The 21500-nt window shown below is 28.4% G+C and overlaps 5 protein-coding genes across 5 annotated transcripts; 2 read left to right on the forward strand and 3 right to left on the reverse strand.

Moving 5' to 3' along the window:
• Positions 1-69: 69 nt before the first annotated feature.
• On the forward strand, positions 70-4195 carry LOC145751662 (tRNA dimethylallyltransferase-like). Its single transcript, XM_082567859.1, has 11 exons — positions 70-240; positions 436-573; positions 733-873; positions 952-1065; positions 1133-1265; positions 1411-1507; positions 1566-1627; positions 1901-2047; positions 2532-2683; positions 2876-2996; positions 3548-4195. The coding sequence occupies exons 1-11, from the start codon at positions 82-84 to the stop codon at positions 3697-3699; spliced, it is 1416 nt and encodes a 471-aa protein (XP_082423985.1). The 5' UTR covers positions 70-81; the 3' UTR covers positions 3700-4195.
• A 1243-nt stretch (positions 4196-5438) lies between these two features.
• Positions 5439-7143, reverse strand: LOC145750226 (baculoviral IAP repeat-containing protein 8-like). Its single transcript, XM_082566207.1, has 4 exons — positions 6994-7143; positions 6815-6889; positions 6458-6730; positions 5439-6339 (listed from the first exon to the last, which is right to left on the reverse strand). Exons 1-4 carry the CDS (start codon positions 7038-7040, stop codon positions 5715-5717), a joined length of 1020 nt encoding a protein of 339 aa, XP_082422333.1. The 5' UTR covers positions 7041-7143; the 3' UTR covers positions 5439-5714.
• Positions 7144-8299: 1156 nt separating this feature from the next.
• On the forward strand, positions 8300-10445 carry LOC145750228 (baculoviral IAP repeat-containing protein 7-like). Its single transcript, XM_082566208.1, has 2 exons — positions 8300-8650; positions 8795-10445. The coding sequence occupies exons 1-2, from the start codon at positions 8442-8444 to the stop codon at positions 9450-9452; spliced, it is 867 nt and encodes a 288-aa protein (XP_082422334.1). The 5' UTR covers positions 8300-8441; the 3' UTR covers positions 9453-10445.
• A 3779-nt stretch (positions 10446-14224) lies between these two features.
• Positions 14225-16704, reverse strand: LOC145750229 (baculoviral IAP repeat-containing protein 7-A-like). The gene is made up of 3 exons (XM_082566209.1): positions 16221-16704; positions 15833-16069; positions 14225-15628 (listed from the first exon to the last, which is right to left on the reverse strand). The coding sequence occupies exons 1-3, from the start codon at positions 16274-16276 to the stop codon at positions 15181-15183; spliced, it is 741 nt and encodes a 246-aa protein (XP_082422335.1). The 5' UTR covers positions 16277-16704; the 3' UTR covers positions 14225-15180.
• Positions 16705-19921: 3217 nt separating this feature from the next.
• On the reverse strand, positions 19922-20735 carry LOC145751195 (baculoviral IAP repeat-containing protein 7-A-like). The gene is made up of 2 exons (XM_082567298.1): positions 20673-20735; positions 19922-20596 (listed from the first exon to the last, which is right to left on the reverse strand). Exons 1-2 carry the CDS (start codon positions 20705-20707, stop codon positions 19993-19995), a joined length of 639 nt encoding a protein of 212 aa, XP_082423424.1. The 5' UTR covers positions 20708-20735; the 3' UTR covers positions 19922-19992.
• Between the last annotated feature and the right edge of the window lie 765 nt (positions 20736-21500).

The following is a 21500-nucleotide window of genomic DNA, read 5'->3' on the forward strand; positions in this document are numbered from 1 at the left end:
TGAGGCATGGGAGGTGTGAGCAAGTAAAGTACAATTTAAAGTACCTTTATATGTTTTAGAGTACTTATAATCTTGTTTTAAATGGGATTTATACAAACTAATGTTATAAGAAAAATGTTTAGTGTAAATAAAAATCCATTGATTGTTGTACTTGGCGCCACCGGGGCTGGAAAATCGAAATTGGGATTGGAGATTGCTGAAAAATTAGGAGGAGAGGTGATTAATGCGGATTCCATGCAGGTAAGATTCTGTTTATGTTTTAAATATATATTACTTTTTTGTAAATGAAAAAGCATTTGTAAATGAAAAGCAATAGTTGACCTCTTTCTGTGCACATGTTGTTGGTCATTTTTGGTAATATAACTTGAAAGAATACAAAAAATAAATTTCTGGTTGGCCATTGTTTTAAAATTTTTTAGATTGTGTGTCTTATAGGTTTATGAAGGTTTGGATATAATTACTAACAAGGTAACAGAAGAAGAACAGAAACTAGTTCCACACCATTTAATTAACTTCTTGTCACCAAGACAAGAATATACTGTTACCCACTTTCAAGAAGACTGCCTAAAAACAGTATATTTATTTTGTAAAGCTATTTATTAGTAACTTGGCAAAAGATCATGTATTTGATTTCATAATAATATTATTACATTTTTATTGTGTGTTTTAATAATTACAGTTATACTTAAAAAAATTTGCATGTACAAATAATTACAACTCCCAAATTTTTAGATCACAGATATTCAAGACAGAGGAAAGTTTCCTGTGTTAGTTGGTGGTACTAATTATTATATTGAGGGGGTTTTATTTGATCTTTTGTTAAAAACTAAACAACAAGGGTCACCTAATGATAAATTATGTCAAAAGAGAAAGGTAAATTTTTTATAAATAAAGAAAATCATTTAGATTGTCATACACAACAACCAATTGGTTACATAAAATATTGTACAGGAATGGTATAAACTATCTGGTGAAACTTTGCATAAAATGTTAAAAGAAGTTGATCCAAAATCTGCACAAGTTTTGCATCCAAACGACAAAAGAAAATTAATTAGAAGTCTTGAGGTACAGACATTTTTTTTTAAATTTTGTATAAGAATGTTGGTAAATTATAATAAATTTGTGTGTTTAGATTTATTATGACACAGGTCAGCAAATGAGTGTATTAAAAGATAAACAACGGGATCAAGTTGGTGGTAGTTTAACTGGTGGTCCAATCCGATTTCCTAATGCTTGCATTTTTTGGGTGCAATGTAATCCTGAAGGTTAATTTAAACTTAAAAGAAATGTTTTTGGTTGTAATTCAAATTTTAGTTCTTTTTTTATATTCATTTAAACTACTAACAAAATTGCCAAAAATATATTGAATTTGAATAATAATAATGATTTAATATTTTGTTATACTTTTAGTTTTGGAAGAAAGGATATACAGACGAGTTGATACAATGATAAAAAAAGGTTTACTAAAAGAATTAGCTGATTTTCATGAGGAATACAATAAAGAAAGGTGTGCAAAAAACAATTACAATTTTTTAAATATCTTTAAACTATTTTATGTTATATAGATTGGTGAATAATCTAAAACCTGATTATGAAAACGGAATCTTTCAAAGTATTGGATTTAAAGGTGTGATGTTTAAAATCTATCTAATACTAAATTTTCTATGTTTTTTTTCTCTCTAAACCAATAAGTGTTACCTGGAAATTAAAATTTATCTTTTAATATGACAGATGATGTTTATTGACTTAAAAGTTGTCATACAATTACAAATGTTTTCAATGTTTAAATAATAGTCATAAATGTCCATAAATTATTTTAGTTCTTTTTTTAGATATTTGGTTTAGGTAAAATTTGGTAAAGTTCCAATATTCTAACAGAGTTAAATTTAATTTTTAACAGAGTTTCATACTTACCTTACTGCCCAAACTTCAACAAGTGAAGATGAAAAATTAAAACTCCTTGAAGATGGTAAAGAAAGAATGAAAATATCAACTTGGAAATATGCCAAGAAACAAGTTCGATGGATTAACTTAAGAATTGTCAACAGTAAGTTATTTTATTTGGGTGTCGTAATTTTTAGTAAATCCTTTATGCAGACAACACCAAAACTTAGGTTCTGGGTTGAATCATCAAAGCAAAAAATATTATAAATTACCCAAAACAACTAAAGGCTGAGGAGTCTGGGTAGAAAATATTATGCTATTTTAGGCTTTGATTTTAGCCTTTTCTACATCAAAAATTAATAAAAATAAATTGTTTGTTGTTTATGACACAGCAACAGTTTCTATTAGTTTTTAATACCTAAGTTTTACTAACTGATTAATTAGGTTATTGTTTATGAAAATTTGAAGTTTGGTTTTAAGTTTTCAAATTCAATTCAGTTGTATATCATGATATCAATATCAAAAATTTAAAAAGTGCTATTACTTTTTTTTAAATTAGGTTTTTGTTTGTTTATTGTATTTAAATCTTTGTTTTTTAAAAATTCAATTTTGATTTTTTGCTGTCAAGTCTTTCAAACTTTTATTAGGAACAAGCGCTTTACCTGTGTATGGAGTTGATGCAACCAATCCCAATGAATGGGATAAAAAAGTTCTTTATCCTGCTTTAAATTTGCTTAAAACTTTCTATAACGACAACAAATATATAGCTGGGAAGTTATCTTATCTTGGACATACACAGGTTGAAATAAATATTTTTGAGTAGAAATAAATATTTTGTTAACATAACAATAATTTAAAAGTAAATTTTATGATCTAAAATATGATAAAATCGCCGGATCCAATATTACTAAAGTATAAAACTTTTAACTTTCTTTCATTTATATTTTTAAGTAAAATACAAGTAAAATTTATTTTTTGCTATTTTAAACAGGACTTAGATGAATTAGTTGCTATAGAGCTAGATTGTTCAAGAAATCAAGACAAAACTCAAAATGAGTTACTTCCGTGCGAAATATGCGATCAAAGACTTATACCGCGTCGAGAATGGGGCGGTAAGATAATTTTTTTTCCTTTAATTTTTTTTTTCCTTTTTAATTTTTTTTTTTTTTTCCTTTAAAAGTTTTATATAACAAAACATGGTAGTGGGTTAAAAATTTTAAAAAATCTTTTTAAATACGCATATAATTAAATAACAGTATAAATTAGAATATGTTTAAATGAAAAGCAAACTACTAATGCGAATGTAGACGTAACTTGTGTTACCACGCAAAAACGTGAGAAAACGTCACTTGCGTAACGTGGAAATATTTTATAATGTTCTCTCTTAATTTAACTCTCTCACTTTAATGTTCCAATTTGTTAGATTTTGTTATCTGTTTCGTGTATAACCACGGCTTTTATTAAAATACAAATTAGCAGGGTTGTTAAAACTTCGTAAACAAAAAATTAAGTGAAAAGCATTACTAATTTATGTACTAGTAGTATGATAATTTTTTTAATTTTTGCACTATTTTTGTTCTTTTATTCTTTCGTTTTTATTCTTGTATTATTTTGTTCTTAAAACTAGTTATTTAAAATAATATGTTGTTACTTTTATTTGCAGACCACATAAAATCTAAAGGTCATAAACATTATCAAAAAAGAAAAAGAATTCAACAAAATAAAACCTTTTCTATACTTGAGAGCCGAAAAAAACAACTGGAAGATGGAAATATTTCTGAATCTTTTGATAAAACACTAAACAATTCTACCTAGTGGCAAAATAACACTTTAATGCGTATATAAAATTCAACAATAACTTATTTATCGATAAATTTATTTTTTTGTTGTATGCAGACAAGTTTTAGTCAAATTTTTTTGTCTAAAAACCGAATGTTTAATACTGATTAAAAAAATAAAGTTTCATACAATTTGTTAAATTTTACCACATCGTTTTAACTTTTTATTTAAAGTTTAATGTACACATAAACAAGTTTAAGGTTACCTTGGTTTGCTGACATTTTTTTTTATTACCCGTGGGTTGAATGTTTAGGTTATTTAAGAAAAGGGAAATGTTGAATGCTAGAGTATTCACGGGCTTTTTCAGGGAAATCCCCTTGGTTGTTTCAACAGAAAAAACTTTATTGTTTTTCTTCGTGTCGGGTCAATTGGTTCGTACATACGGTCGTTAAGTACTGCGGTTATAAATTGCGCAACTTTTTTAGGTTGTTAATCTACCTGATGTTGCAACTCGCGGTGTTAAAAGCTAACATTGCAGGTTGTTGACAATTTTATTTAAACTTTTTTATTTGTTTGTCTCATATGTTTGCACATGATAACTTTACTTGGTTAATAAATTATTAAAAACGTATTTGCTGCAATCAATATTTGCTTTGTTGCATTTCTGTGACCAAACAAACACAAATGTTGGTGCAATTTTCTTATGTGGCTTAAAATAAATTCAAACACGACTTGACAACAAAACAATTGCTAGGGAAAATTGTTGGGTTGTTTTAATAAATAGATAACAATTGCGACACCAGTACAATAACTTATGTAATGTTAGGGACTATTCTGTCGAAATATTGTAAAGGGGAACGAACTACTGTTGGTTCTTCTAACCAACCACGCCTTATATATAAAAAACTTCTTTATAACGGTTTATATTTTTTGATCTTCATAAAATGTTTTTATATTTTATTGATATCTTTTTTTATTACCTTATTGAAATATTAGTGTTTTTTAAAAATTCCCCTACATTTTCTACTTTGATTTTAAAGCGTTAGATCTAAATTACATTTGTAACATAACTTCCTTATTTGAAATGTAATAAGATATATAGCTTAAGTATTTTTGTTTAGCATCTGGTTGTTTCGGACATTTAACAACTTGGTATGTCAAGAAAACGTGGTCTACAAATGAAAATGTGTATGTATAAATAAAACAATTTAGCTAGTACACATTCATATACAATACTTCTATTCAATTAACACAGAATTAAGTTATTTGGCTACTAACTTTAACATTGTGTGTTTGGTCTAAATTTCGCAAATACATTATTTGTGTTCAAATTACTAAATTTATAATTATAATTCTAAAAAGTTATATAAACTTAAGATTTTCTACCGAGTATTAATGTTATTTTAATAAAAAATTGGTAGGTCGCACCAATATCTATTTTTTGCAAATGTTGCAATGAGTTAATATAACACATTTTTTGTTTCTTGTAATAAATTTTAAACAATTACATACCTTCGGGATTTTAAGGGTATAATTTTTTTAGACCCATACTGTATAGGCTATACATCTCATAGAAAAACTTTATATTATCATATGGTGAGTTAATAAATTGTACCAAATAAATTATTTTATAACACTCATTAAACCAATAAAATGTCTATAGTCTGGTTAATTTTTGGCAGAAAGGAATATCTGTACAAAATTTCTAGACGTAACGATTATTTTATATAATAGACGTAACATTTTTTTTATAAAATTCTTAGACGTAACATTTATTATATTTAAAAGAAATAAAAAAGGGTTCAAGAGTTATATAAAAGAATTAATCAATTTTTTTTGTTTAGTCAATAGATTGTTTTTTTACTTTTTAATGTTGACCTAATTGATTTTTTTTAATTCATGTGTTTTTAATAACTTGCTCTTGGCATAATTTCAAAAATAAAGTAACCATTTGTTTATTATATTAACTACTTAAACTCTACACAAAATCACTAACTAATATTTGATCTGATGTTGGGCACGCAAATAAAATAGACAATCAAAAATAAATTTTAGGTGCGATATATTTTAATAATTTGGGTTAATTTAACACGACACAAAGGGCAACTACGCAAAGATTTAGCACAATTTTCGCAGCAGCAAAGATGATTACAGGGCAAAAATAAACAGTTAGTTTCTTCGTCTAAACAAATTTTACATCTTTGTTCGTCCTGCAAATCCTGAAGTCTTTGTTTTTGTTGTTCGTTGTTAAGTTGAGCAATTGAATTTAACACAGCATCACTTTCGACATGATTAGGTTCCATATTATTGACAGGCATACTAGGATGTTCGTGGATTTCATTTACGTAGTTATTAACTTGATTATTTTCAGCGTCTATTACTTCATTAACGATTTCCGAAACGCTTCTGTAACTTTCACCTTTGCCTAGTTTAGCTTCGACCACTTTTCTTATTAATTGTTTTGAGAAACCAAAAGGTTCGACTTCTTTTACTAGCTGCGACGCCATAAATTCTTCTATTTTTTCCTGTAATGTTTTTTCACGCTGGGAACTGCTAGAGCTAGGTAACTCATTTCCAGAACGCCTGTGATTATAAGACGGTCTCTTTAAGTTTGGAAATTTATTGGCAACTTGATCAACGAAATCCAATCCTTTATTTGCAAGCAAATGATCACAGCTAAAAAACAACAAAAATATTAAATTTTATATTTCTTTTTAGTTTTATATTATCTTTATTTTATATTTCATACTGTTTTAAATGACAAATTATATAAATTTTAGCAAGTTTAACTTACTCTGGATACCACTTCGAATGTTCAACCCATGGGTCTTGACAGTCTTCCCAATTTTGCAAACCACCATTACAATAAAAGCATTTTGTTCTATCCCTTTCCCCCAAATAATAAAACCCCGCCCTTGTTAACGATGCAATTAAACCCACAAGATTGCTTGGCCAACTTTCATTTGAAAAAGTATTTCGACGTATTTCCTCTTGTTGCATATTAGGCGTAGCGGGAGTATTGCACTGAAAAATGTTTCCTTCACAGTGATTCTGACGGATTTGAGACCTAAAATAAAAAAAATTATTTAAAAAAATGTTGGTTAAAATAAATTAAAACAACATATTTTTTTAAGGTGTAATTGATGTGTACCTTGCATCAAATCCGGGGTGCCTGCAGTTACCGCTTTGTTGATGGTTGTTACCAATTGTTAACGAATTCCTAAATCTAAAACAAATATTCCAATTTATAATGTTTGCTGTTTATTTAAATCGCAATTTAAATTTAAGGTATTTTTAATTTTTTTTACTATTTTGTTAGTATTAACGTACCCGTTGTTTTGTTCGACTTGCATTGGTTCCATTTCTTGTCTGTTCATATTGAAAATATTTTATAAATTTTCTGCAGGCACCCCTTAACTTAATTTAAAATTGTCTTTTATGCTTAATGAAATTTTTAAACTGTAGTAGTTGATATATATATATAGCTTTTCAAAAAGTACGTTCACGGGATTGCACGAAACTAAAATTAAGTCAACGAACAACCTGGGAAATCCCCTGGTGAAGCACCCGGTAAAATATTAGAAGGTATTGAAAGACAATTTTTAGGTTATGTCATATTGTTTTAACTTTGTTCTCTATTTTAAATTGTATATTTTGTTATTGTTGAACTATTTATTTAATGTACAAGTTTTTAAATTGTTTTTTATTTTTATTCTTTTAAACTTGGTTAAAGTTTGATAACCATAATGTATAAAGAAATTGTAATTTATTTGTAGTTATAAAATTGGCAAGTTAAGCTAAGGAAAACAGAAACATTTGCAAAGGCGCATATTAAAGAATTGGTTGTTTTTTAAGGTTATTTTTGTCAATCAATATAATATATTAAAATTTCACCATTTTATGAATATATTTACTTATTTTCGGTTCCATTATTTTTTTTTTAAATAAATAAGCTTTCGGGTCTTATGAGAGCTTAAAAAAGAATATATTTATTTTTTTAAATTTTCCCCGAAACGATTGAGAATATTTATTTTTTTTTTAAAACTTGCGCTAACATCACCAACAACTTTACCAGGGGAACTCCCTTTTTCTTTTTCTTTCGGTGGCACTTACGTAGTCATTAAATTTGCGTCAAAATAAAATACGTCACTGCGTAAGCGTCAAAATGTAAAAAAGTCGTCTTTATAACGGTGATAGGCCGTAGTATGGCGGGTAGTTGTTTTAAAATGCGAAGGTGCAATGTACATAGCTTACAGGTATTAAATACAAAATGTGTACTTACACAAGGCAGTTTATGCATTATGATAACATTTTAAGGATTATCTATAGTTTAAGGTTCGTCAGAAATTAAGAACCGTTAAAGTGAAGAGATTCAAGAACCGTTATTTAACAAACTAGTCAATTGCCCGCTCTACAGATGTAATATTATGGCCGTTATATATTTGCTAATAACATTTAAAGGCATTTAAAATTAAACATTTTGTTAAGTTAAGGTTATGGTTTATATATATAAATATATATAGTTAGAGTGTATAAAAAATGGTTTTAAAGAAATCGCTAGGGTAATAAGAAATTTGACAGGGACGGTAAAGTTCGGAGTTCCGGCGAGGTCCGTAAACTTCAAGTGATCTATGTTTTAATTTAGTTTGGCAATTAAGCATGTACATTAAATACTTTTAAATAGAAACAATAAACATTTATTTAATTTTATAAAAGGTATTAGTAAAAGCAAAAATCCATAAGCGATAAAGTTGAAATGTGAAATAAATATCCTTTTGATGGATAGCAAAAGTGATATTTTACGTAATAGAAGGCTACGTTCTTATACAAAATGGAAAGGAAATGCTGATCCAATTAAATTAACTGATGCTGGTTTTAAGTTTACTGGAATAAGAGATCAGACCAAGTGTTTGCTTTGTGGAACCTGCTTAGAAAATTGGAGATCCAGTGATGATCCTTTTGTGCGGCATAAAAACAGTTGTGGAAGGTGCGATATTTGCATTTCATTTATTTAGAAAATATTTGGGTATATAAATGCAATAAAAAGTCTGGTTCGTTTATCTTTTGTTTAAATGTTTTTCGGCGGTATTTAGTAAATGTTTAAATATAAAAAAGTTTGTTTTTTGTGTAGTTGCAAGTTTATCAAGATTCGTGAGAGTTCATTGTTGAATTCTTCAACAAACACCAACAATAATTCTTTCTGTTTGAAAAAACCTAAAGTACTTCAGGGTCGGGCTTTAAAAAAGCCAGAATCGAGTTTGTACTCTAGTATACTAGAATTTAATGATGTGACCCTGGAAAAATTTATGAATTCAGAAATTGCTCAGTGTGCCGTCGAACTTGGATTCACTTTGGTCAAAGTTCGGGATTTGGCCAAAAAAAAAGTTCGAGAAGAAAAAGAAATTTATGGAAATGCAGAATCTTTAATCCACGATCTTCAAGAAGACGAAAAAAGATATTGTAACAACACAACTAAAACAGAATTATTCCGTGTTGTACCACTAGATGATATAAATGTGCAGCCTAATTTTTTGGAAGGTTTACAAGGAAAAAACAAACCAGAATATTCAAGCATAGCTAGAAGCTCTAATAGTGTGCACCCACTTAATACAATAGGTTCAAGCAATGGCTTTCTAAGCTCTAGTGCTAATTTACTACAAAGTGCCGATATTCCTAATATTAGTAAAGTTGCGAATTGTTCTACTTCTCGTAGTAACCACGATGACGGAAAAGTTCGAAAATTCTTCAATTCATTGAGGAAATTCTTCAGAACAAAACCGAGACAATAAAAAGCGTCGATGGTTCTAATACTTTCAAGTTTACTCACCGTATTTACTCCTACTTTCAAAAAAGTTAAAAAAAAAAACAATTCTTTTTTTACTATTGTGTTATGCAAACAACATTTAGTATTTTAAAGTGGAGTTTTGCTAGAAAAAAACTGTGTAAAATTTCGTATATTTGTCGGTTATTAACAAAGTTGTATTCTCTATAACGATTTAACTTTTAAGTTATTGTAAACCAAATTTTTTGAACCTTCGCTTTATTGACTTGTACTCTAAAGCAGTGGTCGGCAACCACTGGCAGCGGCCCCGTGCCGGTTAGGAGCCCGTTACCGGCCCGCATACTTTTCCAGGTTAAATGCTTTGCGGCAGAAACGTCCTCATTTTTTGATTTGTAAGCTTATTTTGTCTTAGAAACATTTAAAAATGTTAATCATCGATTTGATAAAAAATGAATTGCTTTAAACTTTATAAATTTTTATTGGTGAGCATTTGTGTTTTTTTTAAGTACGAAAAAGATTGCCTTCCCTTGCTTTAAAGTACATATTAAATTTGCAAACGAATGGCAGAATGGCTACTCGATTAAGATATTTTTGTGTTTTTTATGATATGACTCTTAAATTTCGTATTTGGGCCAAGATGATTTAAGTTTTAAACATAATTTGTTGTGTGCTACTTTGCATGGTTTATTATGCGTATATTTTGTTGGTTTTATATGCTACTCTGTCCTTTTATTTTAAGCAAATCGAGTTGTTAAAAAATATTAACATATATATTGATTTGTTATCTTTTAGGTCTTTTTTGTTTTGCCGATACACAATGGTCTATGATTAACGATTTTTAAACTTCGAATTTATTATTTTATTATAGGCATCTTAATGTAAATTTTAAATTATTTCTATTGAACCTATCTTCTGTAAAATATTTCCTTGTGATAATTGTAAATATTGACTATTCGACACAATTTAAATGTTCTAGAGTAATAAAAATCAGTATAACGTTTGCCGATAAATATTATTAATATAACATGTGCATCAAGTAACTAATAATATAACGACCGGCAGCGTGGTGTAGAGGTAAAAACACTTGCTACACCACATATGAGGCCGTGTGTTCAATCACCACTGATCTTATGCTGTAGCGCCCTTGAGTAAGACGATATAAACGGTATGAACTCCTGCTGAGCCAGCACTTAATCAGTAGTATAATTATCAGTCAATTATAATCTCTAATATCCCAAACTGCCACAAGCAACTCGAGACTAAGTCGCGAAAGCAACTTTTCCACACCGAGGATAAAGATATATACACAAAAAACTAAAACGAATAACCATTTAAGAGAAGCTTATAAATTTTTATTTATTTAAGCAATCTAGCACAGCCCTTGGCAATGTAAAAATTTTGTAGCGGATAGAACCTTCATTAGTTACTGTGTATATATGTTTAAATTGATCATTAAAGTGAGTTATGTAAGTATATCAATAAAGTAGTTAAGCATTAGCACAGTTTATATAAATAAAGTATTGGTTGGTGGCGGTTAAATACATTTATATATTTACGTCATAAATTTGTTTAACAATTTTTAAATAATAAAAATTTACAGTTTACTTTAAGTTAATAAAAAACCAGGTTAATTTAGTCTATGATGTTACGAAATGGATGTAAAAATTAACAGCAATTTAGAGTTAAAATTTTTTAAGATTTGTTTTCTGTTTTAGTTGTTTAAAATGGTTTTGACCGTCGGTGGGAGCTCAAGAGGTATTTTTAAAAGGTTTTTAAAATGTTTTAATAATATTCAAGTAGTGTGGTATACCGACCATGGCAGCAAACTACAAGCCGAAAGGTGTCGAGTTTAAGCTGCACCAATGATACATTATTCTTAAAATTACAAAACCTATCACCCTAAACTGATGCACTAAATAAAAAAACAAAAAAAAAAACTTGGACATTGTTTGTAAATATTCGTTAACTGACTTTGTAGGGGGTGTTTGTATAGGTCTAACTCATACGATTTAAATTTTAAACTATCCAAAGAAATGTTTTTTTGTTCGCTCTTTTAATAGATGGGATATAAAAAACATTAATAATGCCTTTTTTTTATTAAAAAGATGGTTCGACCGTAGAGTTTCTGTTTTAATTATGTTGGAATTTTTTCAACTTGCACGAGGATACCTTTATTTTAAAAATTGGTCAAGTAGTTTTTGAGATATCAGGATTTAAAGGTAAATATTGTAAATAGGGAAAGCCCCAACGCTCGCGAGTCACGTGACGCACGACGTCATCGTCGTAAGATCATTTGCTGGCAGACATAGGAAAATGACCTTATTTTGTCCTCTCTGACCCGTTTGTTGTACTTTTTTTAATTTTTTTTGCGGAAAACAAACTTAACATAAAAAGCAATATTTAGCCATAAGAAATTTTTTACTTTTAAAGTATTTTTAATTAGGTCGGCTGTATTTAAAAAATTCTAACAAATTAAGGTTATGTTGTTAATTTTGGAAATTTACAAGCCAGAAACGTTGGCTGACAAACACTAACAAGAAACAGACAGGTCAACTGAGTGTCACTAAAGCAATCAACTGAGTGTTACTTAAGTTTTAATCACTAAACGTCACATGGGTTAAGACACACAAAGTATATAATACATCAATAAACTATAACCTAATATTCTGGTTAACATATTTTATGTATTTTTTTAATAATAATTCCAAACAATTTTTAATATAACGTACAATATACGTAAGTTCTTGTACCCCTGACAACAAATATTAGTGTTTGCTGCCTTTCTTAACTTTAGTTTGTGCTTTACACTTGTAAAAATATAACTAAAATAATTGTTATAGTATAACCAAAATTTAAGTATATATCGTCTATATAGGCTATATACGCTAATTTGAACAATTTGACAATAAAATAGTTAACAACAATGAAGTGATTTTATTTTAAACAAAACTAAGACTGTGCTAAGTTTGTTTTTTGCAAAAAAAAAATTAAAAAAAGTACAACAAACGGTTCAGAGGGGGCAAAATAAGGTTATTTTTCTATGTCTGCCAGCAAATGACTTACAACGATGACGTCGTGCGTCACGTGACTCGCGAGGGTAGGAATTTTCCCTTTTTACAAAATTTACTTTCAAATTACGATATCTCAAAAACTACTTGACCAATTTTTAAAATAAACGTATTCTCGTTCAAGTTGGAAAAATTCCAACATAATTAAAAAAGAAACTCTGCGACCGAACCATCTCTTTAAGTGTCGTCAAATAGTATTGATTTTAGCCAGGTTAATTAAATAAAACTGTAAAATAATAGTCATAGGACAATAAAACAAAATTTAAAATTTAGTATTCTTAAAGCAAACAATGGTATTCCTTTTCAAATATTTAGGATTTTTTGTTTTAAATTTTTAAGTTTTTTTTCAAGTTTTTCAGCTTGTTGTTTAACTGTATAGGCTTATTATGTGAAATTTCTATGTTAATTTAGCAGATTGTTTAAATAATTTTTGTGCTTTTTTTAGACAAATAATCCCATTAAAATAACACCACATAATTTTTGCGGGTATTTTATTTTACAACTTGTAATAAACAATAAACAACAAGGATTCTGGAAATTTGTGACGTCATTTTATAGTTGCTACGTGCGCAATAATAAAATATTTTGGCCATAATAATAAATGGAAAAACACGTTAAAGAAATTTCTCAACGATCTATTCAACTTAGAAAATTGCGTCGCTCTTTCAAATTTTAAACAATAAGGTTGTTTTTTCTTTAAATTTTAAACAATAACAAGCCAAGCTTAAGGTTAAGCCATTATTTTATGTGGTTTATTTAACCTTCCCTATGACGTTTTTTTTTATTCAACTTTTTTGTCTGGGACAAAAAACCACAAGGAACAAAAGTGAAAAAAGCAACCAATAAATACGTGTTTGAAAATCACATTATTCGCTGGCAGGATTTGTTTCGTTTTCTGTTGCGTTAATTTTGTTTATTAGTTACGTAACTATTTACCATATTCAAGCACCCTTTTTAGAATAAATAACAATTTTTAGCTCTGTAATACAATTAATAAATCTGTATTTGTACTTATATTTAAATTCTGTGAACATATCAAAAGCAAATGTACGATTTATTTTAGAGCTTTGTTTTATCCGCCAGTTGGCGCTAACGGGTTATTTCTTAGTTTTTGTTAGGTTCAATCATGGTCATTAAAAAGGTTTATTTGGGTTTGGGTTCAATAAACCACTGTTCAAACAATTTTTAAACGACTGATAAACAAGAACTTTAAACCTCGAGTTTGTTCTGGTTTTTACTTTATTGTAAACGACTTGTTGTCTGTTTTTTTTCGGTGGTATCTGTTTACATGTAACTCTATACCTACATAAGGTTAAACTTTCAAGATTTGTGATGTTTTGGTATGGCTGAAATTAAAATATGAAAACATCAACTATTGTTTCGACTGTTATTCACGATTGTGTTTGTTTTATGTTTGTATCAAGTAGCTTCCAAATTGTAAAGAAATTTTGTCAAGCCTAATATTAACAATAAAAAAGTATTTATATGATTTCGACCTTTTAAACTTCTTTAAACTTTAAACAGAATTTGATATTTTGTTTTCTTTAAAACAGAACTGTTAAAATATTTTAAATATTTAAAATGTTTTGTTTAATATTTCATTCTTACTTATTTTTAATGTAACTGTTAGTTTATAATAATTTAATTTCATCTTAATTTGTATAAATTTATTTTTTTTAATTTTTATCCACTATTTAATTAAAAAAAAAGAAATGATATTATTGTTTATTTTTGTTTTATTGAACAACAGTTACAACGACATAAAAAAATGAATAACAGTGTAGAGAGAACGTGCCGTATGTGAATAATAAAAGGCGTAAGTCGATATAAACGTGGTTATAGAGAATGCGAATGAATGGTCAACAAATAAATCACATACTAAGCAGCAATCATTTTTTAAAACATTTTACAAAAATATCCCTTGTAATTCTTGTGGGTATTTTGTTTATTATTCATAAAAAACAATACAATTTTTCTGACGTCATAATATGCCGATAGTGACATGGCATTGTAATAAATCTTTCAGATTATATACCACAATGGTAACAAAACATTTTGTCAGGGATTGTATAGCAGGAAATGACGCTAAAAAATTTCTCAATGGTTTATTCAATTTGTTAAAGTCCAAATTCCATAAAAAATTATGTGGTAAAAATAGTTTGTGCCTTCACAAAGCTCGTATCGATATTAAATTACTTATTAACTATCTTATCTGATGGATTGACGATATAGGTTTAAACGTAAATGGTCTTTGTGGCTATGCAAACACACCAAGCAAGGTTAAAACTGCATTTCTCCTATTTAGGCATGATGTTTATTTTTCCATATTACGTACTTCCTTACAAAGAATGGACTGTTTGTTTGGTTTCTACAAAAAAATTCTAGGAAAAGTTTTATGGTTTGAAAAACAAGTACCAATAAATTAAAACTCTTTGTTTTAAAATACATTAATAATTTATGTGGCTGAATACAGAAGTTGTGAAAACCAATATAATAAACTACCTCTATTACAAAACAGATAAAATATATAAAATAACAGCACGACATTTGCGACTAGTTAAACAAATACACACATATTAGCAGTATTATAACAATTTACGAATATATTTGAATAAAAAACATTCATTTTTACAGTTACATCATATTCATGCAGTATTTACTGGGGGATTAACTGGCAGCATTAGTTGAAAATGACATCATAAGTAAACCGGCAGGAATTTTGTTGTTTTCTGTTGTGTTAATATGATTTGTTGCTTGATGTAACTCTGGGGTTCTGCATTTCGCGTACAAATTATTGGAGCCATTCTCTGCTTTCTGCAAATCCGAAATCAATCCCTCCACCAACTTGTATTCACAGCTTTCTTGTTGTAACTTCAGTTTTACCAAAGTTCTTACCATTGCTTCCTCATAACCGAATTTTAAAGCCTCTTCGACGATTACAGATTTCATAGCAGTGTCTGTACGGGTAGCTAATGCTGATTCGTATTCTTTATAATCAACATTGCAGTTATTACTTGTCGGTCGTTTAGTTAAAACAGGGCGGTTGATTTGGGGAAATTGCTTTGTTATATTGTCCACAAATGCGCTTCCTTTTTGTCGATGTAAGAATTCACAACTAAAAAGTAAAAACATAAATTAGTTTTTTAATTGTTAAAAAAATAAAAACCAAGGGTACGCAGATCATATAAATATCTGTTAAAACAATTTCACAGTTAATGTCAAAATATTATATTTATATATATATAATACAAAAATTAGACTGAAATATTTTGTTATTTCAACTTTTTTATTTAACTGCTAATTCTAAACCCCATTTTACCTCGGAAACCATTTTCCATGTTCGACCCATGGTTCGTCATTGTACTCGAAATTCTGTAGGGTGCCATTGCAGTGAAAACATTTAACACAATCTCTCTTTCCAGTGTAGAATAACCCAGCAGTAGCAAGTTGCTGCGGTGTAGCTTGAATGTTGATTCGCCAATTCGAAAATGAGTTCAGTCTGTTTTCGTAGCTGCTCATATGTGGAGTGTATGGATCACTAATTTGTTCGGATATCCTGTTGAAAAATATACAATTTACAATTCGAAAACAAATATTATAATATATATATAAGTTTTGTATAATTGTATAGCCTATGTATATATATATATATATATACTTCTTTATATCTAAACCTGCTAAAAATTGTTTTTAAAAAATAATCTTACATGTTGGTTAGTCCGTTAATTCTACTTTCCATTCCGATTGTTGGGGTTAGAGCCATTGCTTAAATTGTTTTAAAAATTGACAGAAAACTTTGCAACACGATCTGACAATGTATAAATATAAAAACAAAAATTTCTGAAAAATAAAAAAGATGAATTAATTAATTGTGCTCGTTGATAAAATGAAAATAATATTATCAATCCATATTGTTAAAACATAATATAATAGGAAGTGTTTTTACACAATTAGTATTGTGATGATTTAAAACTAACAATTTTTAATTACAGCACTTAATTAGAACACAACTACATTATACTTTTATCTGTCTGTTATTAATATTAAGTTAAGAAGCGATCCGTGTATGTAAAAAACTTGGACAGTCTGACCGTCTGACCGTTGATCAATTAACTGATTAAACCAATATTTTAACACTATTTTTCACAAACCCTAAATAACTAGTAATATAAATCATAATACCAAATACATGAAAGACGTTTATATAAATATGGTTTAATCTGGTTAAAAGCAATGAACCCATCTCAATACATGCTCGGCAAGGCTAAGTCTGGTTTGTATGCCATTGTCAGCACGTTTTTATCGTTCCAGTGATATGACGTAACGGAAAATTTAGTCGTAAACAAGTTTTGACTGTCGAAGTTAGCGTACAATATTATACAAGTATTTACAATACAAATGTATTATAACTACACTAAAATTAAAAAAAAATATGTTTATAAAAATACAAATAATTTTTATTGTTAACCAAGATAATTTTACATTCTATTTATAATTTATCTTTTTTTGTGTATCCTCAGCTGTTGATAGAAAACTATTTTGTTAATATGTAAAGTTATTAAAAAATAGTATTATAAATTTGTTTACACAAACTTACAGTTAAATAACAACTTTACAAAATGTAATTTTTTTGTTTAATAATATATTAATTAATAGTTTGTGTAATATGAGTTTTTGTAATACAGCTTAGCGGTGTTTGCGAACTTTAAGTTCTATTCACGGGAATTTTTAAGAACTTAGATCTGTTATATCGAAAATTTCGAGTTTCGCTTTAAAATTTAACGTTAAAATTACCCCTTTTTTGTACTCCTTTTTAAGGGGAATTAGTAGAAAGTTTCCAAACACACATGACGTCATTTACTTGCAGAACTTTAATTAAAAATATTTTTTAATTTTCTTTTTATAGATTATTTTGATTTCGCATGTTTATTTTTTTTATCTGCGTGTGAGATGTAATTGTACTTGAACATTGCATATTTAAAAACATTTTAATGTTGGGTGAGGTTTTTTTTGCGTTAGTTTTAATATCGTTATATTTTGTAAAGGTTTAAATTATTGAATTTTTATATCATTGCTTGTTGAATAAACATTACCGTTTATTAATTTACTAAATCTATCTTCAAAAAGAAAAAAGTTTATTTCACAGAAGAAGATTATTTATGTTTAGAAAGGTGGCTACAGTTTTTAAGTTTCAATATTAAGTTTATTTAGCTGGTGCCTTATCTTACATTATCATATTTATTATCTTAGACCTTGTATTTATTAAATTAACATTGATAACTTTTATTACAATAAAAATACATTTTGGTTGATATAATATATATTAGAGAAAATGTAGTTTAACCATTGCGACGTTTAAAACTGAAACGAGGTTTTAAAGGTGTGCCCCTTAAGAAATTGAAAACTGTATTCATAAAGACAGCTTACGGCCACATAATACGGCTTCGTAGGCTCCCTTGGGAAATTTGTGTGGTATTTTAACCTTAAAAATGCTATTTTTGATCCTATTTCATATCGGCATGATGCCGCATGACGTTAATTAAATGCTACGTTATTTAACAAATTTAGTCTTATAATTTCTTTGTAATAATTCTTTTGATAGTTGGTTTTATATTTTTATTTAAAAAGGGTGTGATTTCTATGCCGCTTTTTAGCTGTTTGTTAAAACAGGGGTAGAGGGCGAATAGTTCTTCGTAATTTAAAAAAAAATTGTCATATCATTTTGAATAAAACATTTTTTGTATTTAATAAGGGCGTATTTTTTTTGTGGCGTGTTTTACATATGCGTAAATGCCGGGTTTAAGGGCGAATAGTGTGGCATTGGTGTGACTCTGCCTGAACTATTTAATTCTGTTTTAACGTAAATTCTTTCCAAAACTTACTTTTTTTATATCAACTTAAGATGTTATTTATTAAGTGGGAGAGTGTCCGCAAACCGATTACATGACTTTTACGCCACCTACCGGACAAACAATTTTTCTGCTTACACTAAAAGATTAATTTATTAAATTCTATTTTCAAGGTAGCACTTTAATTTACTTAAGAAGCTTATTTTGTATATAAAATTAAAGTGAATATTTTTAAATACAGCCTACCGTGACATTAAAGGGTTTTGTCCTTTAGGAAATTTATGTGGTTTGTTAACCTTAAAAATGCTATTTTGACTTTTATATCATGTCGTTATGGTGGCCGCGTGACGTTAATTGGATGCGTTATTCAACAAATTTAGTTGATTATTTCCGCGATATATTAGGATAGATAACGATATAGATGTCTGCTTCTTTTTAAACAGCTAGTTAAAATTAGCTCAATGAATTTTCAATTACCTCTTTTAACACACATTACTGTTTTCACGTTAATATTTGTGTCCCAATATTTGATTTATCATTTATTAATGTTACCAGTTTTTGTTTTTTTTTACATTTTTTGTTTTTTCTTAAAAAGAAATTGTGCATCTATTTGACTGGTAGTGTGCGACTTAAACGCAAAATATTTTTATTTTAAGACACCTTAAACCTCTTTTTTTATTATGCTTTTTGAATTAGCTTGTATATTTTTTTGTGACGCGTTTTAGTTGTCGGTAAACATCAGGCTCAAAGGCGAACAGGATGCTGGCACTGCTTCAACACAAAACCTTTTTGTAGGCCATTCAAAATTGTTTTTTCCATATTACCCCAAGGTAAAACGTTAAATATTTTTATTTGATAAGGGCGTACTTTTTGTAAAATGTTTTAATTATTATTAAAATTGGGCTTTAAAAGTGAATATTGCTATAAACAAATAGCTATTCAAAACCACAGTACTTTTACTACAACTATGGGCTGGAATTGTGTAATGGTATTAATATAAATTTGAACAATTACTCTTTAGCGACATCTCAAAAGTTTTAGAAAGTGATTTACCATTGATTTACCAGGTACACGCTAAACAGTTACAAAGTAACCTTTTATAAAATTATTACTAAATTTAAACATAAATTAAGATAATAAACACAAATTTTTTTTTTAAATTATTTTTTCTAAATAAATGTGTTTATTTTAAACCGAAAAAGCACAAAACAGTTAGTTATTAGTATATAAAACGTAATCTTCTTATAGGTACAGTTGTTGTCTATGGACATGCGGGTTACTTTCTTACACAGATAAAACAACCTGTGTACAAAGTAAAATGAAGCAAAACGTCGTATTACGTTACAAACAGTTTGACTGTGACGCATAACGCAGTATTTCGGAAACGTGACTAGTTACGTTTATGTATGCTATTGCAACACAACCATATTTGTTGTTCAATTTATTTATTGCGATGTTGAAGTAAACAATTTCAATTTTGTATATAAAATTTTATTTTTATGTCATTGTTACAAGCTAAAAATAATCTACTAAAAATTTTGATTGTTTTGTGAGTAAAAGATTCAAATAATAACAAAAATTAAAAAAGTTACAATACATAAAGCATGAAATCTAAAACACATGATTTTAATTAGCGGTATACTTTAATAATTTTGGTAAGTTTAGCTCTACAAAATGGGCAATTTCTAATAGCCCGAGCGCAATCTAAGCAAGAGCAGATATGTCTACATGGCATAAACAAACAATTAGCAGCAGAATCTAAACAAATTTTACACCGACTTTCATTCTCAAGATCAAGTATTTTTTTATCAACTTCAGCCTTGCTTAAAAGTTCTAACGGATCAGGTGTTGGTGGAATATTTGTTAATTTTTTTTGTGCACTTGTTAGACTTGGTAATATTGATGGGCCTGCCGTGCATTTGGCCAGTTCTTCAATTTTTTTTGAGCATGTTCTTTCCTCCTCAATTTGTAGATCTCCAATCAGTTCCACTGCGCTTCTGTAAGGTTCCAAATTGTTATCAAATCTTCTTTCTATCACTTTTTTGATTAAAATCTCGCTAAAGCCCAACGTTTTTGCAGTTAGCATTATTTCATCTTCAGGCACACTTTTGAAAGAATTTGACGTTCTTGGATTTTCTTTAGTTCGTCCAGGTTTCAATATAGCAAAGTTGTTGTTAAGGTCGTATGGCCCATTCGTGTTTTTTCTATGTTCCATGGTGCTAGAAGCATTTTGCCTAAAAACAGATTAAAATAATTTTTTAATGTATTATTTTTATTTTACAAAAACAAAAATGTAAATTAAATTCTTACCCATTTAAATTTCGTTGATCGAATCGGTTAAACATTTCAGCTAATTCTTGTAAAGTTACGTAGTTGAATTTGTACAACGTTGAAACACAAAGATTTAAGTGGCTTTTACAAAAGATTTAGGGGATTTCCCATCTAATTTTTATCGGAGAATCACCCTTTTCTTTTTTGAAATGTAATGATTACGCAGTCGCTTTCACAAGGTTTACAAATATTTATTAAATTATTTTATAAAGTAAAAAGAAAATTACTTAAGACACAATAGTGCAATCAATATAAAGTTATTCACCGGTTTTAAAAATTGGATTTGATATCATACTAAGCTATAAAATATTTGTGTAAACATTTAATACTTGTAACATGTTTTAAGTCACAAAATTGATTTTGTTATTTGATCAAATTTACATCAATGACTTTAGATAATTAATCATCGGTTATATATATATATATTTCCAATTTATAATCCTACAAAATAAATGAAACCTCCAGTTTTGTAATGTTACGTACTTTTCGTCTAGTTACTACCGTACCTATTCGACAACTCATAAACTAGTACAGAGTACAGAATATGCACTTATTTACCAAATATAGGCTACACAACCGTTAAGCAGATTCTTCAAAACTTAACCCCCTTTAATGTAACACAACATATTTAACAAAGTAACTCGCGCCCAAAACTAACACGCTTTATCAGAAGGTGTCAAGACAGATAAATATTTTACTAGACAAGTACAACAAAGATTGGGGCAACTGGGATGTTTACGCCGTTACAGTAGTATGTCTGGTAAACTTTTAAGAGCAAACATAAGTTGAGAGTTGCAACTGTATCAC

Source organism: Corella eumyota, chromosome 4, assembly GCF_963082875.1.
Source record: "Corella eumyota chromosome 4, kaCorEumy4.1, whole genome shotgun sequence".
NCBI classification, from domain to species: domain Eukaryota; kingdom Metazoa; phylum Chordata; class Ascidiacea; order Phlebobranchia; family Corellidae; genus Corella; species Corella eumyota.